The 27,254-nt window shown below is 45.9% G+C and overlaps 1 protein-coding gene and 2 pseudogenes across 5 annotated transcripts in view; all 3 read right to left on the bottom strand.

Annotated features, from left to right (window-relative positions):
* The window catches only part of LOC126175669 (rab11 family-interacting protein 4), a 954,952-nt gene that overhangs the window by 131,096 nt on the left and 796,602 nt on the right, over positions 1–27,254 (bottom strand). For all 5 annotated transcript variants that reach the window (XM_049922582.1, XM_049922583.1, XM_049922585.1 and 2 more), the window contains one exon: positions 24,150–24,267. In XM_049922582.1, coding sequence (XP_049778539.1) covers positions 24,150–24,267 — 118 coding nt within the window. The remainder of the gene's footprint in view (positions 1–24,149; positions 24,268–27,254) is intronic.
* Positions 2,604–2,721, bottom strand: LOC126177221 (5S ribosomal RNA; annotated as a pseudogene).
* Positions 22,001–22,118, bottom strand: LOC126177936 (5S ribosomal RNA; annotated as a pseudogene).

Below are 27,254 nucleotides of genomic sequence, written 5' to 3'. Positions count from 1 at the left end.
CATCAGCGATGCCATCGACCCGGATATGCTCTTGTTTGGGTCAGCCCTGACCAGCCTCCTTGGCTGTCGCCAGACTACGATGACTTCAGGGCATTCAACGGCATGGTCATCAATGTCCTTACTGGACAACACACACACCTGACGGTTTGTACGACATGTGATGGCAGAGGCGAAATTGCTGCTTCCCCAGGAGCATATACCTTTCATGTTTTACAAACTGTCAGTCGTTCGGGAAAATGTATTTATGAAACAATTAAGTTTTTTAGGTAAGTTTCTCTACGGTTGGTGGTTTATTACCGATGGCTTTATATAAGAGCCACATTTCAACAGTCCATGCAATTTTTCTTGCGAAGTGAGCCCAAATGCTTATAATCAGGTTGTGTATCTTTGAATAAAAATGATGGCGTCAGGAAAAAAATTAAGAGTGTGTTAGTGTCCACATCCATCGTAGTTGTGGGCGGATGAGAAGTGCGTATGGTTCAGGATGGTTCCACAAAACGTATGGTGTTTTGGTAGAGTGAATACCGTTATGTACCATTCTCGTTATCACGGTAAATGGTTCAAATGACTCTGAGCACTATGGGACTTAACATCTGAGGTCATTAGTCCCCTGGACTTATAGAACTACTTAAACCTAACCAACCTAAAGACATCACACACATACATACACGAGGCAGGATTCGAACGGGCGACCGTAGCGGTCGCGCGGTTCCGGACTGAAGCGCGTAGAACCGCTAGGTCACAGCGGCCGGCGTAATCAGGGTAGCAATTGGAGCTGTATGTTACTAGGTAGATGACCAATTCATTTACTCTTCAGTATGAATGCTTCCTGCATCATCACAGCACATCTGGCTTGACTTTAATTTTTCAATTGTGTTTACGGCGTTTGGTTTCGAAGTTCCGGCATGTGTGTTTGCAAACTAAATTGTGAGAATTCAGATTCACATATTATACAGTCGATTATTGTGTTTAATGACCATACATGTTTCGGCGCCTTTGTACAATCACCAGTGCATACTTTTATTCAGTTACAAACAAAAAATTTTCTGCATTGGTCGCACTTTATTATCTCTGATTCCGCGTTTCGGCAATCGGCCATCCTCACATGAAAAAATTAAAGAAACAACTGAACGTTTTAAGTCAAATAATACACGATCATGACTGAGTGCCGAAAAGCGTAGTCGGGAACAATAAAGTGCAACAAAGACAGAAGAAATTTGTGTGTAAGTACATGAAACATAGGCTCTGAAGTCTACAAATACGTCCTGTCTTCCATTATAACTTTCATTCGGGTCTTGTTCTCTATAATGTTAAGCGTCTGTAGGATCTTCTTTACCTTACTTTGCAGCTTGCTCTGGTTATTTCCGTGGTAGCTGTTAGCTGTGTGCTCGTCTGCTGAAGAAAGGCACACGAACACGGTTCGTGCCTTTGATGAACCACGTAAAAAGACCTGTATCTGTTACTCTGTGTATTTCTACAACAGATGAGCACGCGTACGAAGACAGCTACCAGGAAACTAACAGTGGCAAGGTGTATAATGAAGTAAAGAAGGTCCTACTGAATCTAGCACTGTAGAGCCGCGTTCCTCATCTTTTCTCCTTTGTGGCACACCAAAACCTATTTCAAACTTGCGCTATACCCCAACATATGCTAGTCTTCCTATACGTAAAAAAGCAAACAAAGTACATCCTTTTTGTTATTGTTATGAGTATATTCGAATATAATTGACAATTTCTTGCAAACCGGGCTACTCCAAGAATCAATTTGGCGATACATTTTTATCTTCTAGATATTTTATCTCCGACGCATCAGAAGACGTTAGAAGTCTTGCGACACACCTGACATGTACCAGCGACACACCAATGTGTCGCGACACGGCGGCTGAGAAACGCTGCTCTAGACGACAAGACCTGAATAAAAAACCGGCTGATGCCAGACCATGTTTGGGTATTGAAAAGAATAATTGCTCGCATAATAGCAGGCCATCAGTTCACATGATTGTGCATACAGCGTTTATAGTAATTACGGGCACTCAGTCAGCCCCATTTTCTCTCGTAGCCAGTGGAAAGGAGCGGCGGCGTTCGCGTGCAGACTGCACAATGGGGCGGTGTCCGCGTGTCACCGCTAGCGTGGGCAGAGCAGGCTGACGTGTCACCGCACTGCGTGTTGTATAGCTAGCGCCTGCCGCCCACTGCCGTCTGGGTGGCGGCAGCGGTGAAGCCCACACTGCCACACACCGCGCCCGGATCTGCAGTGACCACCACTCGCAACGCATCGGTCTTGCTCTGTCCCACACGGAGACTTCTAGCATTCTATATAGGTCGAGGAGACAGGAACAAAACAGTTGACTGCTCCTCAACAGGGCCCAGTTATTAACTCTCTAAAACTAAAAAAACTACTCCCGAACAGGTCGTGAAGGCCCAACGGTACCGACCGGCCGCCGTGTCATCCTCAGACCATAGGCGCCACTGGATGCGGACATGGAGGGGATTGTGGTCAGCACACCGCTCTCCCGGCCGTGTGTCAGTTTCCGAGACCGGAGCCGCTACTTCTCAATCAAGTAGCTTCTCAGTTTGCCTCACAAGGGCTGAGTGCACCCCGCTTGCCAACAGCGCTCGGCAGACCGCATGGTCACCCATCCAAGTGCTAGCCCAGCCCGACAGCGCTTAACTTCGGTGATCTGACGGGAACCGGTGTTACCACTGCGGCAAGGCCGTTGGCGTTAACAACTCTCATCGATAAAATAATTGTTGGAATGTTTAAAATTTGTATTTCCATCAGTTACGTCATTATTATTATTTGACAAATATTTCGACTGTTTTTAGACTTACTTTCTAACTTCTTAGCTCGCTCTCTTCAATTCGAAGAATGTTAAGAGTTTTTGTTCTGCTTGATCACCTTCCCACTTGAGCAGTCGCCCATTCTGAGATGTGGATGCAAATATGTTTACCGGCGTTACTTTCGGTGATTAAATACTTTATTATGAGTTTATTTCGATAGCTTGCATCTTCTGCAGATATACTTGTGTGTCATCTGTAGCTTTCGCTGTTGTTCCCGTCCACATGCCGATGACGATTGTTTAATACGGAGCTTTTACAGAACCTTCCCCGTACCAACGACAAAAAAAATTTTTGTAAATGCAATTGGCAGAATGAGTTTTACTCCTAGTGAAATTCTATATCAGCCGTAGATCATCATCATCATCATCATCATCATCATCATCATCATCATCATCATCATCATCATCATCATCATCATCATCGGTTGGTGGCTGCGATCGAATCCAGAATCTTTAGACGAAGATGATACGAATTTACATTGTGGAACTTTAAAAAATTTAAGATCAATTCGAAAATGCTAGTTGCATGTACAACCGAGCACCCAGCTCAGTACATACATACTCCCCACACCACATTACTGCACTGATATGAAATTCAATTCCGCCGCTGATTTCTCTGGCTATATACAGAACGACCAACCAGCCCTACAGATCTGTTACTTGCGGTGTAAGTTCACCAATGTTAATCTTTCTTGATATGTCTTTTCCCATAATTCTTCCTTCAAATGGTTCAAACGGCTCTGAGCACTACGAGACTTAACATCTGAGGTCATCAGTCCCCTAGAACTTAGAACTACTTAAACCTAACTAACCTAAGTACATCACACACATCCATGCCCGAGGCAGGATTCGAACCTGCCACCGTAGCGGTCGCGCGCTACAGACTGAAGCGCCCAGAACCGCTCGGCCAAGCCGGCCGGCATAATTCTTCCTAAATGAATAGGATATGCGTGCTATACACATATGTGGCAACGTACCTCGAATGCGAATTTTGGAACAGCGAGTTGTAGAAAAATAATCAAGCTCTTTTGAAGCTACTTTACACAAATTGGTATCTGAACGGCCAGCTTGCGGGAATGAAAGCCGCAAAAGCTCATCTCTAATGAAATACGTGCAACCTTTTAAAACAGTTCAGTTTCATTTGGAAACAAAAATAGTGCTGCACAAAGAGAACTGATTTAAACAAAATTTGTGAGCGTGACATTCAGACAAGACGGAGCGAAGTTTGCCTTGTAAATGAGGGATTGCACCTATTATCTCCCTCCGGGTATCTAACGTTCCGTGACGCCAAAATTCATTCGGACACGAACAGATCGGAGTGTGGCTCTCTCGCTTCTGCGGAGATTAAAATAGGAAACGCGGCTGCAGGTATTTCCAAGCCACTCTTGAAAGTGCACAGTGAGCTAATGCAAAGCTCTGTGCCAAAGGGATGCGTCATGTCACGAGAATTACAGGGCTGCTAACTGTTCTCACCCAGACTTCGGTCTGCCTGTTGGAAACAAGTTTCTAGCTCCCACATACCAAAATCATATTATATACATACAAGTTATAGTGATGAAAGAAACGAGAATAACGACCAGATGATATTGATGGCGGAAAGCCGGACGTTGTACAAGAGGAAACAAACTGGAAAACTACTGAAATCACCGGATACTCGAGTGAGGTACTGAAAGGTCATATCTCCGTCGCTACACGACCCACGGTCTCTGTGTCAACTTTTTATAAAAAACAAGGAGAAAATGCACTAAGTGCAACATTTTTCTCTGTCCTGGATTCTATGAAACACATCATACACTAGGTAGAGATCACAAGAAAAATAATCTTGTTTGAGAATTTTGTGAAAATTGCGATGGCAAGTTATCGCTTTAACAGTTAACAACAAAGGTGCTCCATTAATTATGGAGCGTCTGAATTTTTGTAACAACGCGTATCTTGTGACGTAGTGACATGAAAGTAAACTGGCGTAAACTAGAAGCGGTGTGAAACTTTGCTTCTATAAGAATAGTGTGAAGTTTCTGGTATGTACATACCTTCGACATGGCTAACATCGAATACCTGGAAACCATTTTTCAGATCTGGACTTTGAATTCGTTAATCATTCGTTGGACTACATGAAATCCGCTGCTACTGTGGTAAGTTAGACGTAGTTTTCATTTAGTGTTCTCACGTTCCCGTAAGTTAATTCTGCGCTGGTCCGTCATCCTCGCGACAAAATCAACACACAGGGAAATTCAAAGATCACAGCTTTATGGGACTCGAAATTGTGTGCATTGTCCTAATATGTAGCTCTGGGATAGATAGATATTCGACAACAGGTACATCTTTCACATCCTCAACAAGTAATAAAAGCCCATCAAGAGGGACCGCTGTTAAGCCAGGTAAAACCAGGTAGGGAGAAGGAAGAGTGAAGTTTGTGGGAGGGGTTCTAGGGAAATGCAATGCATCTATAAGGGAAATAATATACAACACGCTAATACGACCATGTACAGACGTCTAAAGATTTCAGAAACGCTGGGGTTGAAACATTTCGATGCAGGAAACACGAAAATGTAGCAGATGGTCTGTGAAATTGAACGGGAAGCCTTGGAAGAAAGACTTGTCGCTGAACCCTCTTGCGTAAATTTAAGCAACCTGTATTCCAAGATGATGTGCAACTATCATGCTACTACCATGGCGTATATTGCGTAGGTATCATGAGAACCACCTGCTGTGGAGTACAGACATCCTTCCCTCGGTCATTACGCGAATGGAATAGGACAAAAAATCGATAGCATTGGTAAAATGTAACCTTGTACAGTGTATGTAGTTTTAGAAGAAATATACCTGATCAGCCTTTGCCACTTTCTTCTTTAGTTTCCTACTGATATTTAAACCTAAGCTTACACTTTACATTCACGTGAAGAAAGTCTGGTTTTAACGTAGCCTACAGTACTGAGAAAACCATTTAAGTCAGTCAGATCGGGATAAGCCACCAACATTTTGTTGGCTATTCTTGTACTGTCGACAACGAGAAGCGAGGTCAACAGCGACTGTGTACTAGATTTTATGAGAAATCAAGCTGTCTGTCGAGCCACACTGTTGACAAGTTTTAGAGAAATCACGAAAAAGTGACGGCTTCCGTGTTTTGGTTATTTTCATTGCTGCTATTGATGCGGGGGTTCCTAGTTCGATTCCCACAAATCATCTTATATTTTATATATTGAAGGGTGGAGGTCTAGCAGAGCTCCACTCGGTCGGGTGAAGTCCACTAGAAAGTGTTCCAATAAAATAAGCAGCAACAACGTAATGTAAAGCGTCGAAGTAGTGGCGATTCTAAATGTTTGTTACAGGCTGGGAGCATCGCAACTTTTTCGTTTTGTATAGAAAACTTTTAATTCAGAATGAGAAATTAAACAAGACTGCTCCTGAAGAACGAGTCGTGTAATCAGTTGCTAAGGCGCATTACGTGGAATAAATCACACCTCTCCGCTAAGCTCACACTGAATACAAGTAGAGGGGAGGGGGGGCTGCGAGGAAGTAGAAGGGGTGGGCGACGAAGATGTGAACGGAGATGGGAAAGGGGAGGAGAGAATGGAGATGCCCTGTAACAGAGACCAGATAGCATTTGTTACTTTGGGGAGCTCTCCCCTCCTCAGGCAGATGGGTTCGGAACGTCCAGTACCTCACCCCAGAGGCAGGGAGCACGCAGGTGAACACGGAAGTTAGGCCCCTACGCATACTTATCGGCGGACCGACCAATTTCGTGGCAGCCTACACACGTCCCGACCGACTGCATTCAGCGATTACAGCGCCACCCCTCTTGTTGTGAATTGTTCGTCATAAGTTCATTGTTTATGTCGTAGGAGATACCGTTTGGTTTTACTCAGAAACACAAAAGGAGGTTTGCTATGGCTGTTTCAGAGGTAACAAAGCCAAGAAAAGCCGAGAGAAAGCTGTGGGCAAAGAAATGGCAAATGCAAAGAAAGAAATTGACCAATGCTCTGTCACTTAAGCAGCTGCGTGCCGATGATTTCCGTTATTACCTAAGAATGGATGAAACATGCATTTCGGCGCTGCCGAACATCGTCAAGCCAATCTTAACATCTACATCTACATTTATACTCCGCAAGCCACCCAACGGTGTGTGGCGGAGGGCACTTTACGTGCCACTGTCATTACCTCCCTTTCCTGTTCCAGTCGCGTATCGTTCGCGGGAAGAACGAATGCCGGAAAGCCTCTGTGCGCGCTCCAATCTCTCTACATTCGTGATCTCCTCGGGAGGTATAAGCAGGGGGAAGCAATATATTCGATAGCTCATCCAGAAACGCACCCTCTCGAAACCTGGACAGCAAGCTACACCGCGATGCAGAGCGCCTTTCTTGCAGAGTCTGCCACTTGAGTTTGCTAAACATCTCCGTAACGCTATCACGCTTACCAAATAACCCTGTGACGAAACGCGCCGCTCTTCTCTATCTCCTCCGTCAACCCGATCTGGTACGGATCCCACAATGATGAGCAATACTCAAGTATAGGTCGAACGAGTGTTTTGTAAGCCACCTCCTTTGTTGATGGACTACATTTTCTAAGAACTCTCCCAATGAATCTCAACCTGGCACCCGCCTTACCAACAATTAATTTTATATGATCATTCCACTTCAAATCGTTCCGCACGCATACTCGCAGATATTTTACAGAAGTAACTGCTACCAGTGTTTGTTCCGCTTTCATATAATCATACAATAAAGGATCCTTCTTTCTATGTATTCGCAATACATTACATTTGTCTATGTTAAGGGTCAGTTGCCACTCCCTGCACCAAGTGACTACAGTCACAGAGGCTGCAAGGAAAGGCTGTTACCTACATTATGATTTCTAGTTTCTGGCAGAAGTTAAGAGGACCTCTAATTATCCACAGTTATCAACTATAATGATTCCTGAAACCTGCCCCTTATAGTTGACTGACTAAATACATCGTGGTAAAGCAAAATAATAAAAAAAAACAAAGATGCTCACGTAAAAGTTATTAATTTGTTTGTATACGTAGGAAAAAAGATTACCTGTAAGTTTAAGAAACTTATTTAAAATTCGAAGAATAAAGAGTGCACATGGTGGTGAGGCACAGCATCTAGTAAATATAACAGATACATAAGACAGGAAGCATTTAGCAACTGTTAGAATTGTAAAAAAAATCTCACACTTGGTTCTTCATAGCCCAGACCTTGGGTATGGACTGGACTCCTTTTCAAAGCTTATACCAATAAAAGACAAGTATTTACTGTGCTGATGTCCGTTAAATGTATATATCTCCGGTTTTACATTTCATTTTCGATAAGTATTGAAAATAAAGCCTGAAAACAGAAATATAGACGGTTGACAGACTTTTATTCTCCCCATATGCCCCACGAAACCATTATGGATTCTTTAAAAAATTAATAAAATGCTTCACTTCTTGCATCCACATTGCGACGCTCCTCGCAGGAAGGGTCTCACAAACATCTGCAATCTTTAAAGTTCTCCAAAAACTAACTTTATAGTCTCGTCCGCCTCGCACCCAGTTACATAGATTGGAACAACATTTGAACCCCGGCGCAGGGCCAAAAGACGAACTTTTGTCGAACGGTTGATACGACAGCGCCACACACGGCACGATTTGTTGGGTAGAGTGGTGGGGCAGTCGGCTGGTCCTACCCGCCCGATGTCGCGACAGGGAAAGTTGGTCGGTCGGTCGCTCGGTCGGTCGGTCGAAACCCCTACACAAGTCCAGTTTGTCGGTTGGTCGGTGCGTGTGTAGGGCCCTTCAAGCAGAGAAGCCGCGGAGCACAGAGGGAGCCAGCGCCGCCCACGTTACCTGTGAGGCGCGGCTCGGCTCGTCAGCTCGGCGCCGCCGTCACACTCGTCGCCCCGCCGCCGCAGCACTGGTGGGCCGAGCCGCTGCCCACAGCGCGCCTGCCTGCCTGCCTGCCTGCCTTCACGTCGCGTCGGCGGGCCGCGGGTCACGCGCCGGCCGGACCCCTTAAACTGTCGGCCACGACCTCTGCGGCCGCCTAATACGGACGTCCCGCGCTTCCTAGAATGGCCACCCGCGTCCCCACTGCCTTCTCTTCGCACAGCTCTCCCACGAGTTTCAAATGGGAGGTGTTTCCTCGCGAATGTTTCGAACTGTGATAAACGCCATCCAGGAGGCTGAACACGAATCAAGAATTTTACTTAAGTGTTAATTTGAGTTAATTTCCTCTGTATCAGCTGTTTTAAGATGTCAATAATCCTTGTGAAAATCAGATGAAGAAATTTAGTGGATGAGATTCTGAAAAACCTAGCGAATACCCATTGTTATCTGCACAATAAATTATGTAACTGATGTGTTCTTCATTAGAAAGTCTATAGGATGGTTAGATAATAATATCCTGCAATGCACTCTATGACATAACTGTTCAATGCCTTACAAAACAAAGCCACCTCCATAACAGAAAACTCAGCTCCCACAAGGAAAGGCAGCCCGCTCCCGCTCCCCCCCCCGGACAACGGACGGGCAGCCCCGGCCCCCCGAAACAACGGGCAGCCCCGGCCCCCCGAAACAACGGGCAGCCCCGGCCCCCCGAAACAACGGGCAGCCCCGGCCCCCCGAAACAACGGGCAGCCCCGGCCCCCCGAAACAACGGGCAGCCCCGGCCCCCCGAAACAACGGGCAGCCCCGGCCCCCCGAAACAACGGGCAGCCATACCCCCGAACAACGGGCAGCCATACCCCCGAACAACGGGCAGCCATACCCCCGAACAACGGGCAGCCTTACCCCCGAACAACGGGCAGCCTTACCCCCGAACAACGGGCAGCCTTACCCCCGAACAACGGGCAGCCTTACCCCCGAACAACGGGCAGCCTTACCCCCGAACAACGGGCAGCCTTACCCCCGAACAACGGGCAGCCTTACCCCCGAACAACGGGCATCCTTACCCCCGAACAACGGGCATCCTTACCCCCGAACAACGGGCAGCCTTACCCCCGAACAACGGGCAGCCTTACCCCCGAACAACGGGCAGCCTTACCCCCGAACAACGGGCAGCCTTACCCCCGAACAACGGGCAGCCTTACCCCCGAACAACGGGCAGCCTTACCCCCGAACAACGGGCAGCCTTACCCCCGAACAACGGGCAGCCTTACCCCCGAACAACGGGCAGCCTTACCCCCGAACAACGGGCAGCCTTACCCCCGAACAACGGGCAGCCTTACCCCCGAACAACGGGCAGCCTTACACCCCGAACAACGGGCAGCCTTACCCCCGAACAACGGGCAGCCTTACCCCCGAACAACGGGCAGCCTTACCCCCGAACAACGGGCAGCCTTACACCCCGAACAACGGGCAGCCTTACACCCCGAACAACGGGCAGCCTTACACCCCGAACAACGGGCAGCCTTACACCCCGAACAACGGGCAGCCTTACACCCCGAACAACGGGCAGCCTTACACCCCGAACAACGGGCAGCCTTACACCCCGAACAACGGGCAGCCTTACCCCCCCCGAACAACGGGCAGCCTTACCCCCCCCGAACAACGGGCAGCCTTACCCCCCCCGAACAACAGGCAGCCTTACCCCCCCGAACAACAGGCAGCCTTACCCCCCCCGAACAACAGGCAGCCTTACCCCCCCCAAACAACAGGCAGCCTTACCCCCCGAACAACAGGCAGCCTTACCCCCCGAACAACAGGCAGCCTTACCCCCCGAACAACAGGCAGCCTTACCCCCCGAACAACAGGCAGCCTTACCCCCCCGAACAACAGGCAGCCTTACCCCCCGAACAACAGGCAGATTACCGATTCCCCTCTCCACAACAGCAGGGAACAGCAACTTGCGCCCACAACTTTTCATGCAACTTTTGTACCGTGAAAACCGCTTATTTCTCCGTGTGAAAGACAATCTAAATATTCCACGCACTATATTTCACATTTTAATTTTTGTCTGCTACTGAAATTACTCTCCTGGACATTCCTTCACTTACAACAAGAAGATAAAAGTGCTTGAAGTGGTATATTTGGGCAATGATGGCACTGAAACATCATCAAACCTGTCTCCATATATCTACAGTGTAAGGCTGATGTAGTTTCGTAGATGCTTTGTCAAATTAAAATGGAATATGTTACATAATATATGGCCTGCATGATCTCGATTAACATTAAAACAATAATTATTTCTTTTGATTTTCAATTACAAACTAGCTGTTCATGCAGAAAAATGGAGGATTTACAAAATAATTTCCAAAAAAATGGTTCAAATGGTTCTGAGCACTATGGGACTTAACTGCTGAGGTCATCCGTCCCCTAGAACTTAGAGCTACTTGAACCTAACTAACCTAAGGACATCACACACATCCATGCCCGAGGCAGGATTCGAATCTGCTACCGTAGCGCTCGAGCGGTTCCAGACTGTATCGCCTAGAACCGCTCGACCACCCCGGCCGGCCAATAATTTCCAAATTAATGCTTTACTCAATTACACGAGCTACGTAGATGATAAAAGTACCATTAATGTATGGCTCTCAAAAAGGAGACATCAACAGGGAACATGCTACGGAGTATTCGATTGAATGATCTCTTGACTAGTTGTTTCCTTTTTAAATAAACTGCTATAACTTTCAATTCAACATACGCTTTAATAAGTTTTTTTGTTTATATGATACGAATGAGATTACGTAGTCAAATTACTGAAAAAAATATTTTCCCATTAATCCTGATTCATTATTTACAGACACTTCAATTTGTAATATTCTTAGGCCGACTGCAGACGCCCTAAAAAGCTACGATTATTATGTTCCCAGTTTCGAAATTGTGTCCACAATTAAGTTGTGATAAAAGCTGACAGCCGGTAAGGGCGTTGTCAATAACTGGCTTTAGATTACGAAAGTGATAAGTTGCAAGTGGAATGGTGAGCGTCATTCAGATAGCTAAGCGTAGTGGTGCAAGAGGATAGAAATGAAACGATCCGGTATTCTTAACAGTAGTTTCACTTTGCTAGCGAAGTAGTCGGGTCTCATGTTCCAGGTACACACAAAATACTTATGCGACCTACCGTGCAGAACTAGGTCGGTGATTCGTGTCCCTGCCAAACTGTATCACTTATGTATGTTTAACAACTACAAACAGAAGGGGCAGAATTAGTTACACATGCTTCCGTAAAACGTTAACGGACAGTAGAAAAATTGCTTGATACTCTTATCTACGACCATAGTTCTGTCGTTTAAGTCCGCCAAGTGATTTCCAAACAGAAATATTGAAAAAATTACGCTCTCTGAAGCAGCTTCACAAAGGTTTGCTATCTGTTGTTCCGTAATAAAAACAAAGTGTCTGTATGCAGTAGTGGTGTTTCGAAACGACTTACAGGTAAGCAAAGAAGAGAGGACGGTAGTTAAGTAAACTCAGGATGGATACAGGGTGAATCAGGAGGAAAGGTATACGCTTCGACGAGTGATTCTGAACGAAAAACTTCATTTTGACATAGGCGTATTCCGAATGGTTTCTGAGTTGGATAACTCTTAATATCACTTTTGTACTTTTTTCTTGAGTAACTCAGAAACCTCACCCTCCAGAGAAAACGTCTCGCAGTACAAAATTAAACTACATGAAACTTAATGCAAAAAAAGGTCCTAGCCATTTTTTTCTGTAGGACTAATAGTTTGCGCGATGAGAGCGCACGAATATTGAAAACGTCTAGCGCTGCGCATGCGCTGTAGCTTAGACAATGTTTGTAAGCCGGTTTATGGTAGTTTCCCGACTTGACAGACCACAAGTGCCTTATATCAAACTGTTCGTCTTAGCTTCCCCTACATTACTGTCGTACGCTATAAAAAATGACAATGTGTGAATAACACGAAAAATAACATGTATTCTATGTCGGAAACCATTCGGAATTGGGCATATGTCCATTTGAAGTTTTTGTTCAGAATCGCTAATAATACACCCCTCAAAGCATGTACCTTAACTTTGACTGGGCCACCAGGCTGTCACTTCACTGGGCTTTGTGGCGAGGTTTTTTTTTTGCGGAGGGCAGTGGTTTTATTTCACGACTTGAATCAATCAGTAATAGTGATATTACTATTTTGTCATAAATGTAAGGGCTAAATTCGAAATTTACGACTGAAGCATCTACAGTTTTTATGTCAATGATATACAGTGTCATCTACCGAGAAGGCTTGCAAGTGGCTTTCCACTGCCCTGTTTACGACCACACACTGCATGGACAGGAGCAGACGGGGGCCAGCGGGTAACGAGAGACTCACCTCGTGGGCGGCAATGACGGCGACGGCAGCGAAACCCAAAGCGCGAACTGTGCAGAGGCACGCCGGCAACTCGTATCTGAGCAGGCATGGGACGCTTCCGCCAGATAGCGCACTGCGTTCCACAGATAGCGAGCGACGCAGCTACGAGCTACTGCCTGCCCACCCGAGCGAGGCGTCGCCCGGCAGCTGTCGTCTTCCCAGGAAACGTTCCAATACCAAGAGCACGGTTGTATTTAACGAGGGTTATGAGCATCTTTTTCTCGCCTCTGTAGACCAGTTCGCTGAAGTAACCTACCATTCCGGGTCCGGGCAGTGAAAAAGTTTGGAAATATTTAACCTACCGATACCATCAGAATGCTTTCATCCATGACGTTATCAAAATCGCGGAGTAAATTACTCATCAAAATTCAGTACGCATACAGTACGCATAAAACACATGCCGTTACAAGATTTACATTCTCTTGAGTTAACTCTCGTTGGCTTCGCCAACTCCCAACCGAACTGCCGGTGTGCGGACATTTGGTACGCCGGACATTTGCCACGATTTTACCTGCTCCGAAGGGTTGGATCCCTTGCCTCCCCCTGACAAGGGCTAAATTCCAAATTTACGACTGAAGCATCTACAGTTTTTCTGTTAATGCCATGCAGTAAACGTACTTACGGAGCCTTTCCGCTGGTTTACTTAACATAGGACCAGAATCTCTCTGGATTTTGTGCCACATTTCTAGAGAGACTTTGGTTGTGAAAGCTATTAAATGCATCTCGCATTGAAATCCGCACCAAATTTCGAGCCTCAGTAAAACTTCGCCAATCTTGGAAATTTTGCGTTAGTCTAAATTATACGTGCCTTTTTCGGTGCTCCTGCAGCAGCTTTCTGTCGTGTTTTGTGTACCGTGGGAGCATCAGTTCCATCTCTTATTAATTTATTTGGTATGAATCTCTCGAGTGTTGTTGATACTACTTCTTTGAACTTAAGCCACATATGGTCTTCACTTACATAGTTTGGAAGGATTGGAGACTGTCTCTTAGAAAGAAGTCAACCGAATTTTTAGCTGCTTTTATCAATAGATATATTTCGCGTTTAGTTTTGGTGAATTTCTTTGTTATGGAATTGAGCCTCGCTGCGACTGTGTTCACTAATCCCTGTATCCGTCGTGATGCTCAGGATTATTCGTGGCTAAGAGCTCAAGTGTGTTTTCGTAACCATTTACAATTTGAATGGCCTCGTGAACTAATTGTTCAAAATAGTTTTAAAAAAGCATTTAGAACAATTACGGAAGTTGTTTTCTATCTACAATAGGGTCTGAAAATGTATTTTTGTCAACATACGGAAGGTAGATGGAAGTCACTGCCAACTATAATTTTATGAGTAGCGTACCTATTTATGACTAGACTCAAGTTTCCTTTGAACTGTTCAGCAACTGTTTCACCTGATACCGGAGGTCGGTAAGAGGAGCCAGTTATTAACTTATTTCGGTTGTCGAATATAACCTCTGACCATACTAAGTCACAGGAACTATCTGCTTCAATGTCGCTTGTGAAACATTACATTACTCTTCATTAAGTTGTGCTTCTTGTTTCTGTTTTAGTGCAGAGCTTTACAATTACGGCTTTTCCCTCCAAAATGTAGGATGTTTTCTCTGTGACCCTGTAAATACCAGAGCTAAACAACGTAGAACAACAAAGTACGTTACAAGCCTAGCATTCTGTATTACTTCATTTCCTTATTTCTAAAATTTTACAATTGTACGTCGACTTTAGATGAAATGTCAATCATAGATGTTTTTATCTCTATTTAGTGAACGTATTTTCAGTCATGTTTTGAACATTGTCCCGCTACATTTTATTAACTAATGTTTCGCCGCAAGGGGTATCGGATTTTAGAGAGTAAATTATTATGGAGTATGTCTTTCTTGTTTTCAGGCATTCACATTCCCATTCCTTCTTTCCTTATTGTCTTTTGGGCATGCAGTTGTAATTAAACCAGGCATAAATGCAGTGATCAAAAAGAAATGATTAGCGTACATTCGCATTCTCTTTACATCGTTCCTTTCTTGTTGCTCCTATGCCGATGGACTGTTTCTATCGCAATCAGTAAGCGTGAAAAGAAGTTACCCTACCGAGAGAGGGATCTATATTTGTATTTGGCAGAACTAATTACATACTGACAATCGTCGGTATTGCTTTCGTTTCCCAAAAGTAATAAATATTTCGATTTCGGAAAAGAAGCTCTGTATCTCGCCAGGATATTGAAGAGGAAGGTCCCTTACGTGCTGGTTGTATCGAGTAAGATGTGGAGACGGCGGTTTGAAAGCGGACAGAAGTAGTACGAGGAAGTGCGTTCCTTACCTGAGGAATCGCTACTCATGCTACCTGGCGAAGGGGCAAGTGTGGCAAATGTCCGGTATTCGAACTGCAACCTTTCAACCTGACCTAGACTTCGGTCCACCTAATATGACTGGTTGCGAAATGTGTGAGAAAACCAATAAGACTGACAAAACTGCGAGCGATCTGGAAATCCTGTGTTGTTTACCGGCCCGTTAATCCCTACTCAGTCCCAGGTGCAGCTCCGTATGGTCATCACACGATTTTTGTGAGCGCCCTAAGTGGAACAACGGAATTTAGAGCAATGTTATGCCGACAAGTTTTACGTTAAACTTAAGGAATCCATGAGTGTGTTATTTGAGAAGTTGGAACTGGTCTATGGGGAACAGTCCTTATCAAGAGCTCAAGTTTTACCGCTGGTATATATTTCTGGAAGGCCGCTAACACGAAGAGAGACATTCAACTTAAACAACCGACGAGAACGTCGAACTTTTGTGTGCTCTTGTGAGATCCGACTCACGTTTAAAAATTGCAAGCAAGTGTACTATGAAGATGTCCTTAAAAGGCTCGCGAAAAGGGTGAATCGAGTGAGACCGGGCATTGCAGACACGTGAATGCTGCGTCATGACAACGCCTCGTGTCACACGGTCACGTCTGAGGCCCGCGAGAAAGACTGTGGCGCGTACGTCACGGCACGTGACACTGCAGGTCTTACGAGTGACAGCAGCAGTCTCTGGCGGGGGAGCGACCAACTATTTCGGATGATTCCAGAATGAGATTTTCACTCTGCAGCGGAGTGTGCGCTGATATGAAACTTCCTGGCAGATTAAAACTGTGTGCCCGACCGAGACTCGAACTCGGGACCTTTGCCTTTCGCGGGCAAGTGCTCTACCAACTGAGCTACCGAAGCACGACTCACGTCCGGTACTCACAGCTTTACTTCTGCCAGTACCTCGTCTCCTACCTTCCAAACTTTACAGAAGCTCTCCTGCGAAACTTGCAGAACTAGCACTCCTGAAAGAAAGGATATTGCGGAGACATGGCTTAGCCACAGCCTGGGGGATGTTTCCAGAATGAGATTTTCACTCTGCAGCGGAGTGTGCGCTGATATGAAACTTCCTGGCAGATTAAAACTGTGTGCCCGACCGAGACTCGAACTCGGGACCTTTGCCTTTCGCGGGCAAGTGCTCTACCAACTGAGCTACCGAAGCACGACTCACGTCCGGTACTCACAGCTTTACTTCTGCCAGTACCTCGTCTCCTACCTTCCAAACTTTACAGAAGCTCTCCTGCGAAACTTGCAGAACTAGCACTCCTGAAAGAAAGGATATTGCGGAGACATGGCTTAGCCACAGCCTGGGGGATGTTTCCAGAATGAGATTTTCACTCTGCAGCGGAGTGTGCGCTGATATGAAACTTCCTGGCAGATTAAAACTGTGTGCCCGACCGAGACTCGAACTCGGGACCTTTGCCTTTCGCGGGCAAGTGCTCTACCAACTGAGCTACCGAAGCACGACTCACGTCCGGTACTCACAGCTTTACTTCTGCCAGTACCTCGTCTCCTACCTTCCAAACTTTACAGAAGCTCTCCTGCGAAACTTGCAGAACTAGCACTCCTGAAAGAAAGGATATTGCGGAGACATGGCTTAGCCACAGCCTGGGGGATGTTTCCAGAATGAGATTTTCACTCTGCAGCGGAGTGTGCGCTGATATGAAACTTCCTGGCAGATTAAAACTGTGTGCCCGACCGAGACTCGAACTCGGGACCTTTGCCTTTCGCGGGCAAGTGCTCTACCAACTGAGCTACCGAAGCACGACTCACGTCCGGTACTCACAGCTTTACTTCTGCCAGTACCTCGTCTCCTACCTTCCAAACTTTACAGAAGCTCTCCTGCGAAACTTGCAGAACTAGCACTCCTGAAAGAAAGGATATTGCGGAGACATGGCTTAGCCACAGCCTGGGGGATGTTTCCAGAATGAGATTTTCACTCTGCAGCGGAGTGTGCGCTGATATGAAACTTCCTGGCAGATTAAAACTGTGTGCCCGACCGAGACTCGAACTCGGGACCTTTGCCTTTCGCGGGCAAGTGCTCTACCAACTGAGCTACCGAAGCACGACTCACGTCCGGTAGAGCACTTGCCCGCGAAAGGCAAAGGTCCCGAGTTCGAGTCTCGGTCGGGCACACAGTTTTAATCTGCCAGGAAGTTTCATATCAGCGCACACTCCGCTGCAGAGTGAAAATCTCATTCTGGAAACATCCCCCAGGCTGTGGCTAAGCCATGTCTCCGCAATATCCTTTCTTTCAGGAGTGCTAGTTCTGCAAGTTTCGCAGGAGAGCTTCTGTAAAGTTTGGAAGGTAGGAGACGAGGTACTGGCAGAAGTAAAGCTGTGAGTACCGGACGTGAGTCGTGCTTCGGTAGCTCAGTTGGTAGAGCACTTGCCCGCGAAAGGCAAAGGTCCCGAGTTCGAGTCTCGGTCGGGCACACAGTTTTAATCTGCCAGGAAGTTTTTATTTCGGATGAGTTTAGCAATTCTTGACTGCGCGTTTAAGTGCATGCAAGGTCTCAATAACACAAGACAAAATTAAGACTTTTAGTCGGTACCTTTTCAATTAAATACTGATTTCCCGTGGACCCTATACGGAGCCGAGCGTTCCCACAGAGTGGCTGACCAACCTACGAGTGTGACGTCACAAGTTCGTTGCAAGACCCATTTTGTTGGCCCCGCTCATTTCCATCCATTACAGACCTTTTGACATCCAAAGGCATTCCTGTTGTTCCACAGCCCCCCCCCCCCCCGCCCCCCTTCCCGTTCACTCGATCTTAATCCTTGTGACGTACATGTTAAAGGTCGTGCCTGTTCAAGCCTTTCAGAGCTGCTCCCAAGATGGGAACAACGACTCCGCCGGTGTATAGTTGCCGAAATGTAAAACTACAGGGTTATAACAAATGATTGAAGCGATTTCACAGCTCTACAATAACTTTATTATTTGAGATATTTTCACAATGCTTTGTACACACGTACAAAAACTCAAAAAGTTTTTTTAGGCATTCACAAATGTTCGATATGTGCCCCTTTAGTGATTCGGCAGACATCAAGCCGATAATCAAGTTCCTCCCACACTCGGCGCAGCATGTCCCCATCAATGAGTTCGAAAGCATCGTTGATGCGAGCTCGCAGTTCTGGCACGTTTCTTGGTAGATGAGGTTTAAACACTGAATCTTTCACATAACCCCACAGAAAGAAATCGTATGGGCTTAAGTCGGGAGAGCGTGGAGGCCATGACATGAATTGCTGATCATGATCTCCACCACGACCGATCCATCGGTTTTCCAATCTCCTGTTTAAGAAATGCCGAACTGGCATTCTGCTGTAGCCTTTTCCGTAAGATTTTCCAAACCGTCGGCTGTGGTACGTTTAGCTCCCTGCTTGCTTTATTCGCCGACTTCCGCGGGCTACGCGTGAAACTTGCCCGCACGCGTTCAACCGTTTCTTCGCTCACTGCAGGCCGACCCGTTCATTTCCCCTTAAGAGGCATCCAGAAGCTTTAAACTGCGCATACCATCGCCGAATGGAGTTAGCAGTTGGTGGATCTTTGTTGAACTTCGTCCTGAAGTGTCGTTGCACTGTTATGACTGACTGATGTGAGTGCATTTCAAGCACGACATACGCTTTCTCGGCTCCTGTCGCCATTTTGTCTCACTGCGCTCTCGAGCGCTCTGGCGGCAGAAACCTGAAGTGCGGCTTCAGCCGAACAAAACTTTGTGAGTTTTTCTACGTATCTGTAGTGTGTCGTGACCATATGTCAATGAATGGAGCTACAGTGAATTTATGAAATCGCTTCAATCATTTGTAATAGCCCTGTACTTTGAAGTGGACAATACTGCTGATTGAAAAAAAATAAAATCTTTGGTCGATAAAAAAATCGGTCATTACTTTTCTCACACACAGTCTATTTTAGCTCTAAATGTGGACATTTTAGCTTAACCTTTACCGTGACCAGCACAAATTTTCACTGTCGCCATTCCATCTACATCTACATCTACATCCATACTCCGCAAGCCACCTGACGGTGTGTGGCGGAGGGTACCCTGAATACCTCTATCGGTTCTCCCTTCTATTCCAGTCACGTATTGTTCGTGGAAAGAAGGATTGTCTGTATGCTTCTGTGTGGGCTCTAATCTCTTTGATTTTATCCTCATGGTCTCTTCGCGAGATATACGTAGGAGGGAGCAATATACTGCTGGACTCTTCGGTGAAGGTATGTTCTCGAAACTTTAATAAAAGCCCGTACCGAGCTACTGAGCGTCTCTCCTGTAGAGTCTTCCACTGGAGTTTATCTACCATCTCTGTAACGCTTTCGCGATTACTAAATGTTCCTGTAACGAAGCGCGCTGCTCTCCGTTGGATCTTCTCTATCTTTTCTATCAACCCTATCTGGTACGGATCCCACACTGCTGAGCAGTATTCAAGCAGTGGGCGAACGAGTGTACTGTAACCTACTTCCTTTGTTTTCGGATTGCATTTCCTTAGGATTCTTCCAATGAATCTCAGTCTGGCATCTGCTTTACCGACGATCAACTTTATATGATCATTCCATTTTAAATCACTCCTAATGCGTACTCACAGATAATTTATGGAATTAACTGCTTCCAGTTGCTGACCTATTTTGTAGCTAAATGATAAGGGATCTATCTTTCTATGTATTCGCAGCACATTACACTTGTCTACATTGAGATTCAATTGCCATTCCCTGCACCATGCGACCATGCGTCAATTCGCTGCAGATCCTCCTGCATTTCAGTACAATTTTCCATTGTTACAACCTCTCGATACACCACAGCATCATCTGCAAAAGGCCTCAGTGAACTTCCGATGTCATCCACCAGGTCATTTATGTATATTGTGAACAGCAACGGTCCCATGACACTCCCCTGTGGCACACAGCTGATGGTAGTCATTCGCATTGCGAAATCATTTGATGTGTTTCGTAACGGCTGTGATCGCCGCAGTACCTGTTTCTTTGGACACGCATTCCAAAAGAACTTTTCATCGTAATCAGAATAGCACAGGCACTGCAATATCGAAGTATAAAAGGAGGCGGGGACTGCTGTGCTGTCAGTCGGGCAATAACAGCTGAATAGATCGCTCAGTAAAGCTCAGTCCCTCAAAAGTGGAGTACTAATTTGATGCCGCCCCGTAACAAATCTATCAGACATTTCAAATTTTCTAAAGCCACACAAGTAGACTGCTGGTGATGTGGCTGTGAAGGGGAAACGCGAAGGAAGAACCACGGCTAAACCAAGACCTAGCAAACTTCATGCACTGAAGGGTGGTCCCCGTCGAGTGTCGTCGATGGTGATCGTAAAAATTCACACGAATTCAACGGAAGGAATCGCTCGCGAGTTTCTAAGGGCTGCCAGTAGTCCAGCTAAAACCATAACTGGGTGCAGGTAGTTAAAAAGAAAGGGCTACAATGATCGAGCAGCTCTTCTAAAGCCACATCCTGAGCGACACTTGAGGTGGTTTTTACTGGACAGTGAGTAACTCAACTGGAAACGAGTGATCTGCATTCATAAATCACGCTGTACGCTTTGGCATTCCGATGGAAGGGTATGGTCTTGGTGACTGGCTGGGTAACGTTACCTTCTATCATGTAATGTTACTAGCAAAGTGCGGAAGAGATGCTGTTACGGTACTGTGATACTTGTCATGGTTACGGTGTGGTCCCCTTATTGTGCTCAAGAAAACGCTAAATGTGGAAAGATATGAAAACATTTTACAGCATCGTGTGCTGCTTTCATTAGGGGTACAGTACCAAGAAGATGATAGCTTGCATCAGCATGACACTACACCCTGTCATAACGCAGCATTTGTGGAAAATGACATTCTTTAACTGACTAACCTGCCCAGACCCTCGGCCTGAACAGTGAAACACCTCTTGGCTGAGTTAAAATGTCGACTTCGCTCCAGACCCCAGGGTCTGTGGTTTCAGGTCTTGAGGAAAAATGACGTGCCATTCCTCCACAGACATTGAGACACCTCGCTGAACGCGTACCCAGTAGAGTTCAAGCCGTGATAATGTACACTAATATGATGTCCGGAATTTTTGATCAAAAAAATGGCTCTGTGCACTATGGGACTCAACATCTTAGGTCATAAGTCCCCTAGAACTTAGAACTACTTAAACCTAACTAACCTAAGGACATCACACACACCCATGCCCGAGGCAGGATTCGAACGTGCGACCGTAGCAGTCCCGCGGTTCCGGACTGCAGCGCCAGAACCGCTAGACCACCGCGGCCGGCAATTTTTGATCAAATAGTGTATGTCAGTGCGTTATTAACTGCCATAAATCCATCAGACGATGGAGGTTTAACCTTCAGAAACTAACACTAAACTCCTCCCGAACAGGCCACGAAGGCCCAACGGTACCGACCGGCCGCCGTGTCATCCTCAGCCCATAGCCGTCACTGGTGGTCAGCACACCGCTCTCCCGGCCGTACGTCAGTTTCCGAGACCGGAGCCGCTACTTCTCAACCAAGTAGCTCCTCAGTTAGCCTCACAAGGGCTGAGTGCACCCCGCTTGCCAACAGCGCTCGGCAGACCGCATGGTCATCCATACAATTGCTAGCCCAGCCCGACAGCGCTTAACTTCGGTGACCTGACGGGAACCAGTGTTACCAATGCGGCAAGGCCGTTGGCAACATTCCGAAACGTGTAGTGGAAATAAAATGAATTGTGACTGGTTAAGTAATTTCTGCTATCAATTGCCAGATTTGGTATACCACCACAATGAAGGGTTGCACAGTGATGGTTTCATGAAATGCAGTAGGAAACGATAAGATATTCGTGCTGACTGCAATAGATCTAATGATGAGTTTGTCCCGAAACGCGTCATGATATAATAAATAGAACGTTGGCTATGATGTAAAGCGGAGTGTGCACTGCTATGAAACATCATGGCAGGAAGGTAGGAGACGAGGTACTGGCGGTTGTAGACCGTGAGCACAGGGTCGTGAATCGCGCTTGAGTGGTCCAGCCGGTAGAGCACTTCCCCGCGAAAGTCTCGGCCTGGCACATAGTTTTAATCTGCCAGGAACTGTCATCATGGCAAGTGTTTTACCATTTAGTGCCAATACGGTCGCAGATCATCTTAGAAGCTTTTCATCTAAAGTATAAGATTTGATACCCATATCCATATTCGTTGGCTTTGCAGTCATGAAATCCAACTGCTGCCTTACAAATTAATCTAGACTTCAGGCAACGCAACAGATCAGTCCGTCACTAAATACATCCCATAAGACAAAAACAACAACAACAACAACAAAAAACACACAGTCAAAACAGGCATTGAAGGTCTAAGGGTACCGATCGGCCGCCGTGTCATCATCAGCCTTTAAGTGTCACCAAATGCGGATACGGAGGGGCATGTGGTCAGCGCACCACTGTCCCAGCTGTTGTCAGTTTTCGGTGACCCATCTAAGTGCTAGCCAAGCCCGAAAAGTCAATGTAAAACCAAAATTAATACCATCAATATCTTCTTGAGTCTGTGGGCACATACAACGTTAAATGCTGCGTCGTTAACATGCAAGTCCAAACACACATGCGGTACTGGTAGGTTCAACCCGTTCAGAAATTTTATGTTTTTACTAATATGGATGACGAAAAGGTTGGGGTTTAGCGTCTTGGCGACGACGAAGGTATTACAAACTGAGCACAATTTATGAATGGGTAGGAATGGTGAAGGTCGTTTGCTATGGCCGTTTCAAAGGAACCATCCCAACATTTGCCTCAAGCGATTTGAGGAAGAGGGACAGGAAAGCTAAATACGGAGGCCGGACGGGTATTTTAACCCCGTGCTTTACGAAGACAAGTCCATCAAATAGAGTTACGTATAATGGCTTATAGATCAGCATGAATATCACGGGATGTGGCTATGGGGCAAATGGAGACATGCGCTGCTGGTACCTTAACAAGTCAGAGTAGTCCATCCTAACAGAGATTCTTTGGGATGAAATCTCCAGAAGATGAGCGAGATCGTTTGTCTTGAAGTCCTGTTGGGTAGATCTAGAGAACCGACGTTCGAAGAAGAGCGTGCAATAGTTTTGTTTATACCATCGTGCATGTCGTCTAGCGACCGTGGTGAGATTAGGGAGTATAACTGGCATACAGACACTCATTTTCCCCTCAGTCAATACGCGAATGATGTAAGACAGAAAATAGCTGATTATTGGTAACAATTGCCCTTCGCCAAGCCTCTTACAGTGACTTGGGAAGTGTCTATGCAGATGTGGAGAAGCGTGGAATTTATTCAAGTATCTCGCGCAACAGCGGCACTTGACGTGGTGATCCATCCGTCGGATAAGCACAATGAGCAGACCAGTCTCCTTGTTTCTGTTTGTTAAGATTAATAACTGAATCCGTCTTCGTTCTCACTTCCACGATGTCTCATAACCTTACATTGAGCCATACATGGTCTCTTAAACCATTCACATGACTCGTACATTGGCTCACTGCACACAGAAAGGCGAGGGATCCAAAGATTTGATTATGTCCTGCGATCTGCTGGGGTTGTATAACTGGGGTGACAATGAGCATTCGCAGAAAACCTGAAATAGTACAACACTGTGTCCTTTGCAGCTTCGAGGATCTGCGCCGGATGTGCAGTCGCATTCCTTGCAGATACAACATGCAGCTGCACCGGATGGAGGCAGGGTGGATGGACGTACGTACCTTGTGGTTGAGGTCTATCACGTCCTCCTCTAGCGAGACGTCCGAGTACATGTCGTCGCCCGTGTCGCAGGTCGAACTTCGCCCCGACGAGTTGAAACTCGAGCTGCGGTACAGCTGGCTGCAAGCACAAACAACAAATTCCACGTCATCTACAACTGGAAACACACACACACACGCACACGAAGAGAGAGAGAGAGAGAGAGAGAGAGAGAGAGAGAGAGAGGTAACAGCTACAATTGATTCCAATAATAATATGCTGTTCGAAACAATTAGGGGAACATGTACCAACGTCCTGCATGGAAAATCTGTTTTTATATCTACATCTATACTCCACTAGCCACCAAGCGGTGTGTGGCGGAGGGCACAATTCGCTCCAAAGTCATTTTTCCCCCACTCTCTTCCACTCGCAGATCGCGCTAGGGAAAAACAATTGTCTGGAAGCCTCAGTACGAGCTCCAATTTCCCTTATCTTTGAATGGTGATCACTGCGCGATTTGAAAGTTGGTGGTAATAATATATGCTGTACATCCTCTGTGAAGATCAGATTTCGGGATTTAGTGAGCAGCCCCTTCCGTCTATTTGGAAGTGTGTCCCACTTCAAACTTTCTACGAGATTTGTAACGCTCTCGCGATGGCTAAATGTACCAGTCACGAATCTTGCCGCTCTTCTTTGGACCTTCTCAATCTCTAGAATCAGTCCGAACTGGTAAGAGTCCCATACAGACGAACAATACTCCAAAACTGGACGAACTAACGTATTGTAAGCAATTTCCTTTGTTGAAAGACTGCATCGCTTCAGGATTCTACCAATAAACCGGAATCTAGAGTTCGCCTTACCCGTTACTTGTGTAATCTGATCTTTCCATTTGAGATCATTTCGAATAGTCACACCCAGATACTTGACTACAGCATCATCGGCAAACAGTCTAATTCCGCTGTTAATACTATCAACCAGATCGTTTATGTAAATCGTAAAAAGCAGCGGACCTATTACGCTGCCCTGGGGCACACCTGAAGTTACTCTGTTCCTGTTGAAGTCACCCCGTTAAGGACGACATACTGCTCTCTGCCTGTTAGAAAACTTTCTATCCAATCGCATATATCATCGGATAGATCGTAAGCGAGCAATTTTTTGGGGCAAGCGACAGTGCGGAACTGAGTCGAACGCCTTTCGAAAGTCGAGAAATACGGCATCAACCTGGGAGCCGATATCTAGAACCTGTTGTATATCATGCACAAAGAGGGCCAGCTGTGTCTCGCATGACCGCGGTTTCCTAAAACCGCGCTGGTTTCTGCCGATGAGCTTCTCAGAGTCGAGAAAGGTCATTATGTCTGAACACAAAATATGTTCCATTATTCTACAACAAATCGATGTCAGTGTAACAGGCCGGTAATTATGTGCATCCGATTTTCTACCCTTTTTATAGATTGCTATGACAAGTGCCTTCTTCCAGTCCCGTGGAACTTTCCGCCGTTCCAATGATCTCTGATAGATGACGGATAAGAATGGTGCTATATTTGTAGCATAGTCAACGCAACGTAACATCTTACGGGAATACCGTCTGGGCCAGATGCCTTCCTGGCGTCTAAGGATTTTAACTGTTTTGCAATCCCAGATTCACTGAACACTATGTCAGTCATCCTTGCGTTTGTTCGATAATTGAAAGGGGGAATTGTGCTGCAGTTCTCTTCCGTAAACGAGTTTTTGAAAACAAGGTTTAGAATTTCGGCCTTCTGTTTGTCATCATTAGTTACATTACCCGTACTGTCAACAAGAGAAGGTATTCAATTATTTGTAGCATTCATAGATTTTACTTGCGTACGACCAAAATTTTTGGGGTTATTTTTAAGTTCTGCAGGCAAACTAATACTATCAAATTCGTTATAAGAATCTCTCATTGTCCTCCTGACAGTTGCTTTCATTTCGCACAGGCGGTACCCGTGGTCTTACTGCATGGTTTGAGATCCTAGCCTTGAATGTACGCACCAATTAAAATCATATGCCGTCTACTGGCTGTGTTATGCATTACAGTGTCAGATGACTCCTTAGGAAGAAGTGAGTACCGGTGTCCCAGTATATTCTAGTGAGGTATACAAATGTCATTTGTGGACGTTGTATTCAACCAAGCATATACAGTGCAACATCTTAATGCAGTGCAAATTTGAAGGGCGCTCAGATCCAAAAAGGATAGACTTCCGCTAACGTTGCTGCAAATGCTAATCCACCTCCACGTATCGTCCACAGATTGTAGGCACGCTACAGGCAGACGGATCAGTACACAAGGTGAGTTGGACAAGGTCGCCGGTGCATTACAGCCCTACGCGTAGGCCGATGTCTGGCTATCTCTGCGTTGCGGAGTTGTACGGACACCGCAAGAACACTGCAAGACGATCTCAGATTCGCCACTGGAGCCGCTCTGTCCGATGAGACCGTAACAAACAGGTTACGAGCAATAGGTGGAGGTTATTATAGACGGAGCGGAAGCTCGGATTGGGAAAGGACGGGGAAGGAAATAGGCAGTGCCCTTTCAAAGGAAACATCCCGGCATTTGCCTGAAGCGATTTATGGAGATCACGGAAAACCTAAACCTGGATGGCTGGATGCGGATTTGAACCGTCGTCCTCCGGAATGCGAGTTACGTTTTTTGGCCTCAGGACAATTGAAAACCGATTTTTCCCGTCTGATGTGATATGACCTTGCCGTGGTGGGTGGGCTTACGTAACAAACAGTATCACGCCTGTACACCCATGCTCACTGAGTAGAACAGTTTAACGTCAAACGTACACCTCAGGCATTGTTGAATAATTAATTTGTCATTTGTAGTCGACCACTATTAAATTATGTTTACAGCGTCATCTATTGCTACATTTTGTAAATATTTATTTTTCTCCTGCCATACGTTTTCCCCCTTCTCCGACAACATTCCGTTATTCTGACCAGCGGTTTGAAAGTTTAACTTTAATTATAATCACCCCGTACTTATAAAATTTTCGTTTTTGTTCAGCGACGTTCCCCCTGCGTCAACAATGTGCTGTTTTAATTGGACGTCATTCTGAACAGTGGTTCTTTTTCTACAACGTTATGAAACGAACTTTAATTGTGGA

This window comes from Schistocerca cancellata, chromosome 3 (assembly GCF_023864275.1).
Source record: "Schistocerca cancellata isolate TAMUIC-IGC-003103 chromosome 3, iqSchCanc2.1, whole genome shotgun sequence".
Classification (NCBI taxonomy): Eukaryota; Metazoa; Arthropoda; class Insecta; order Orthoptera; family Acrididae; genus Schistocerca; species Schistocerca cancellata.
Note: the sequence above shows the minus strand (reverse complement) of the source record. Positions and strands in the feature narration are given on the sequence as shown.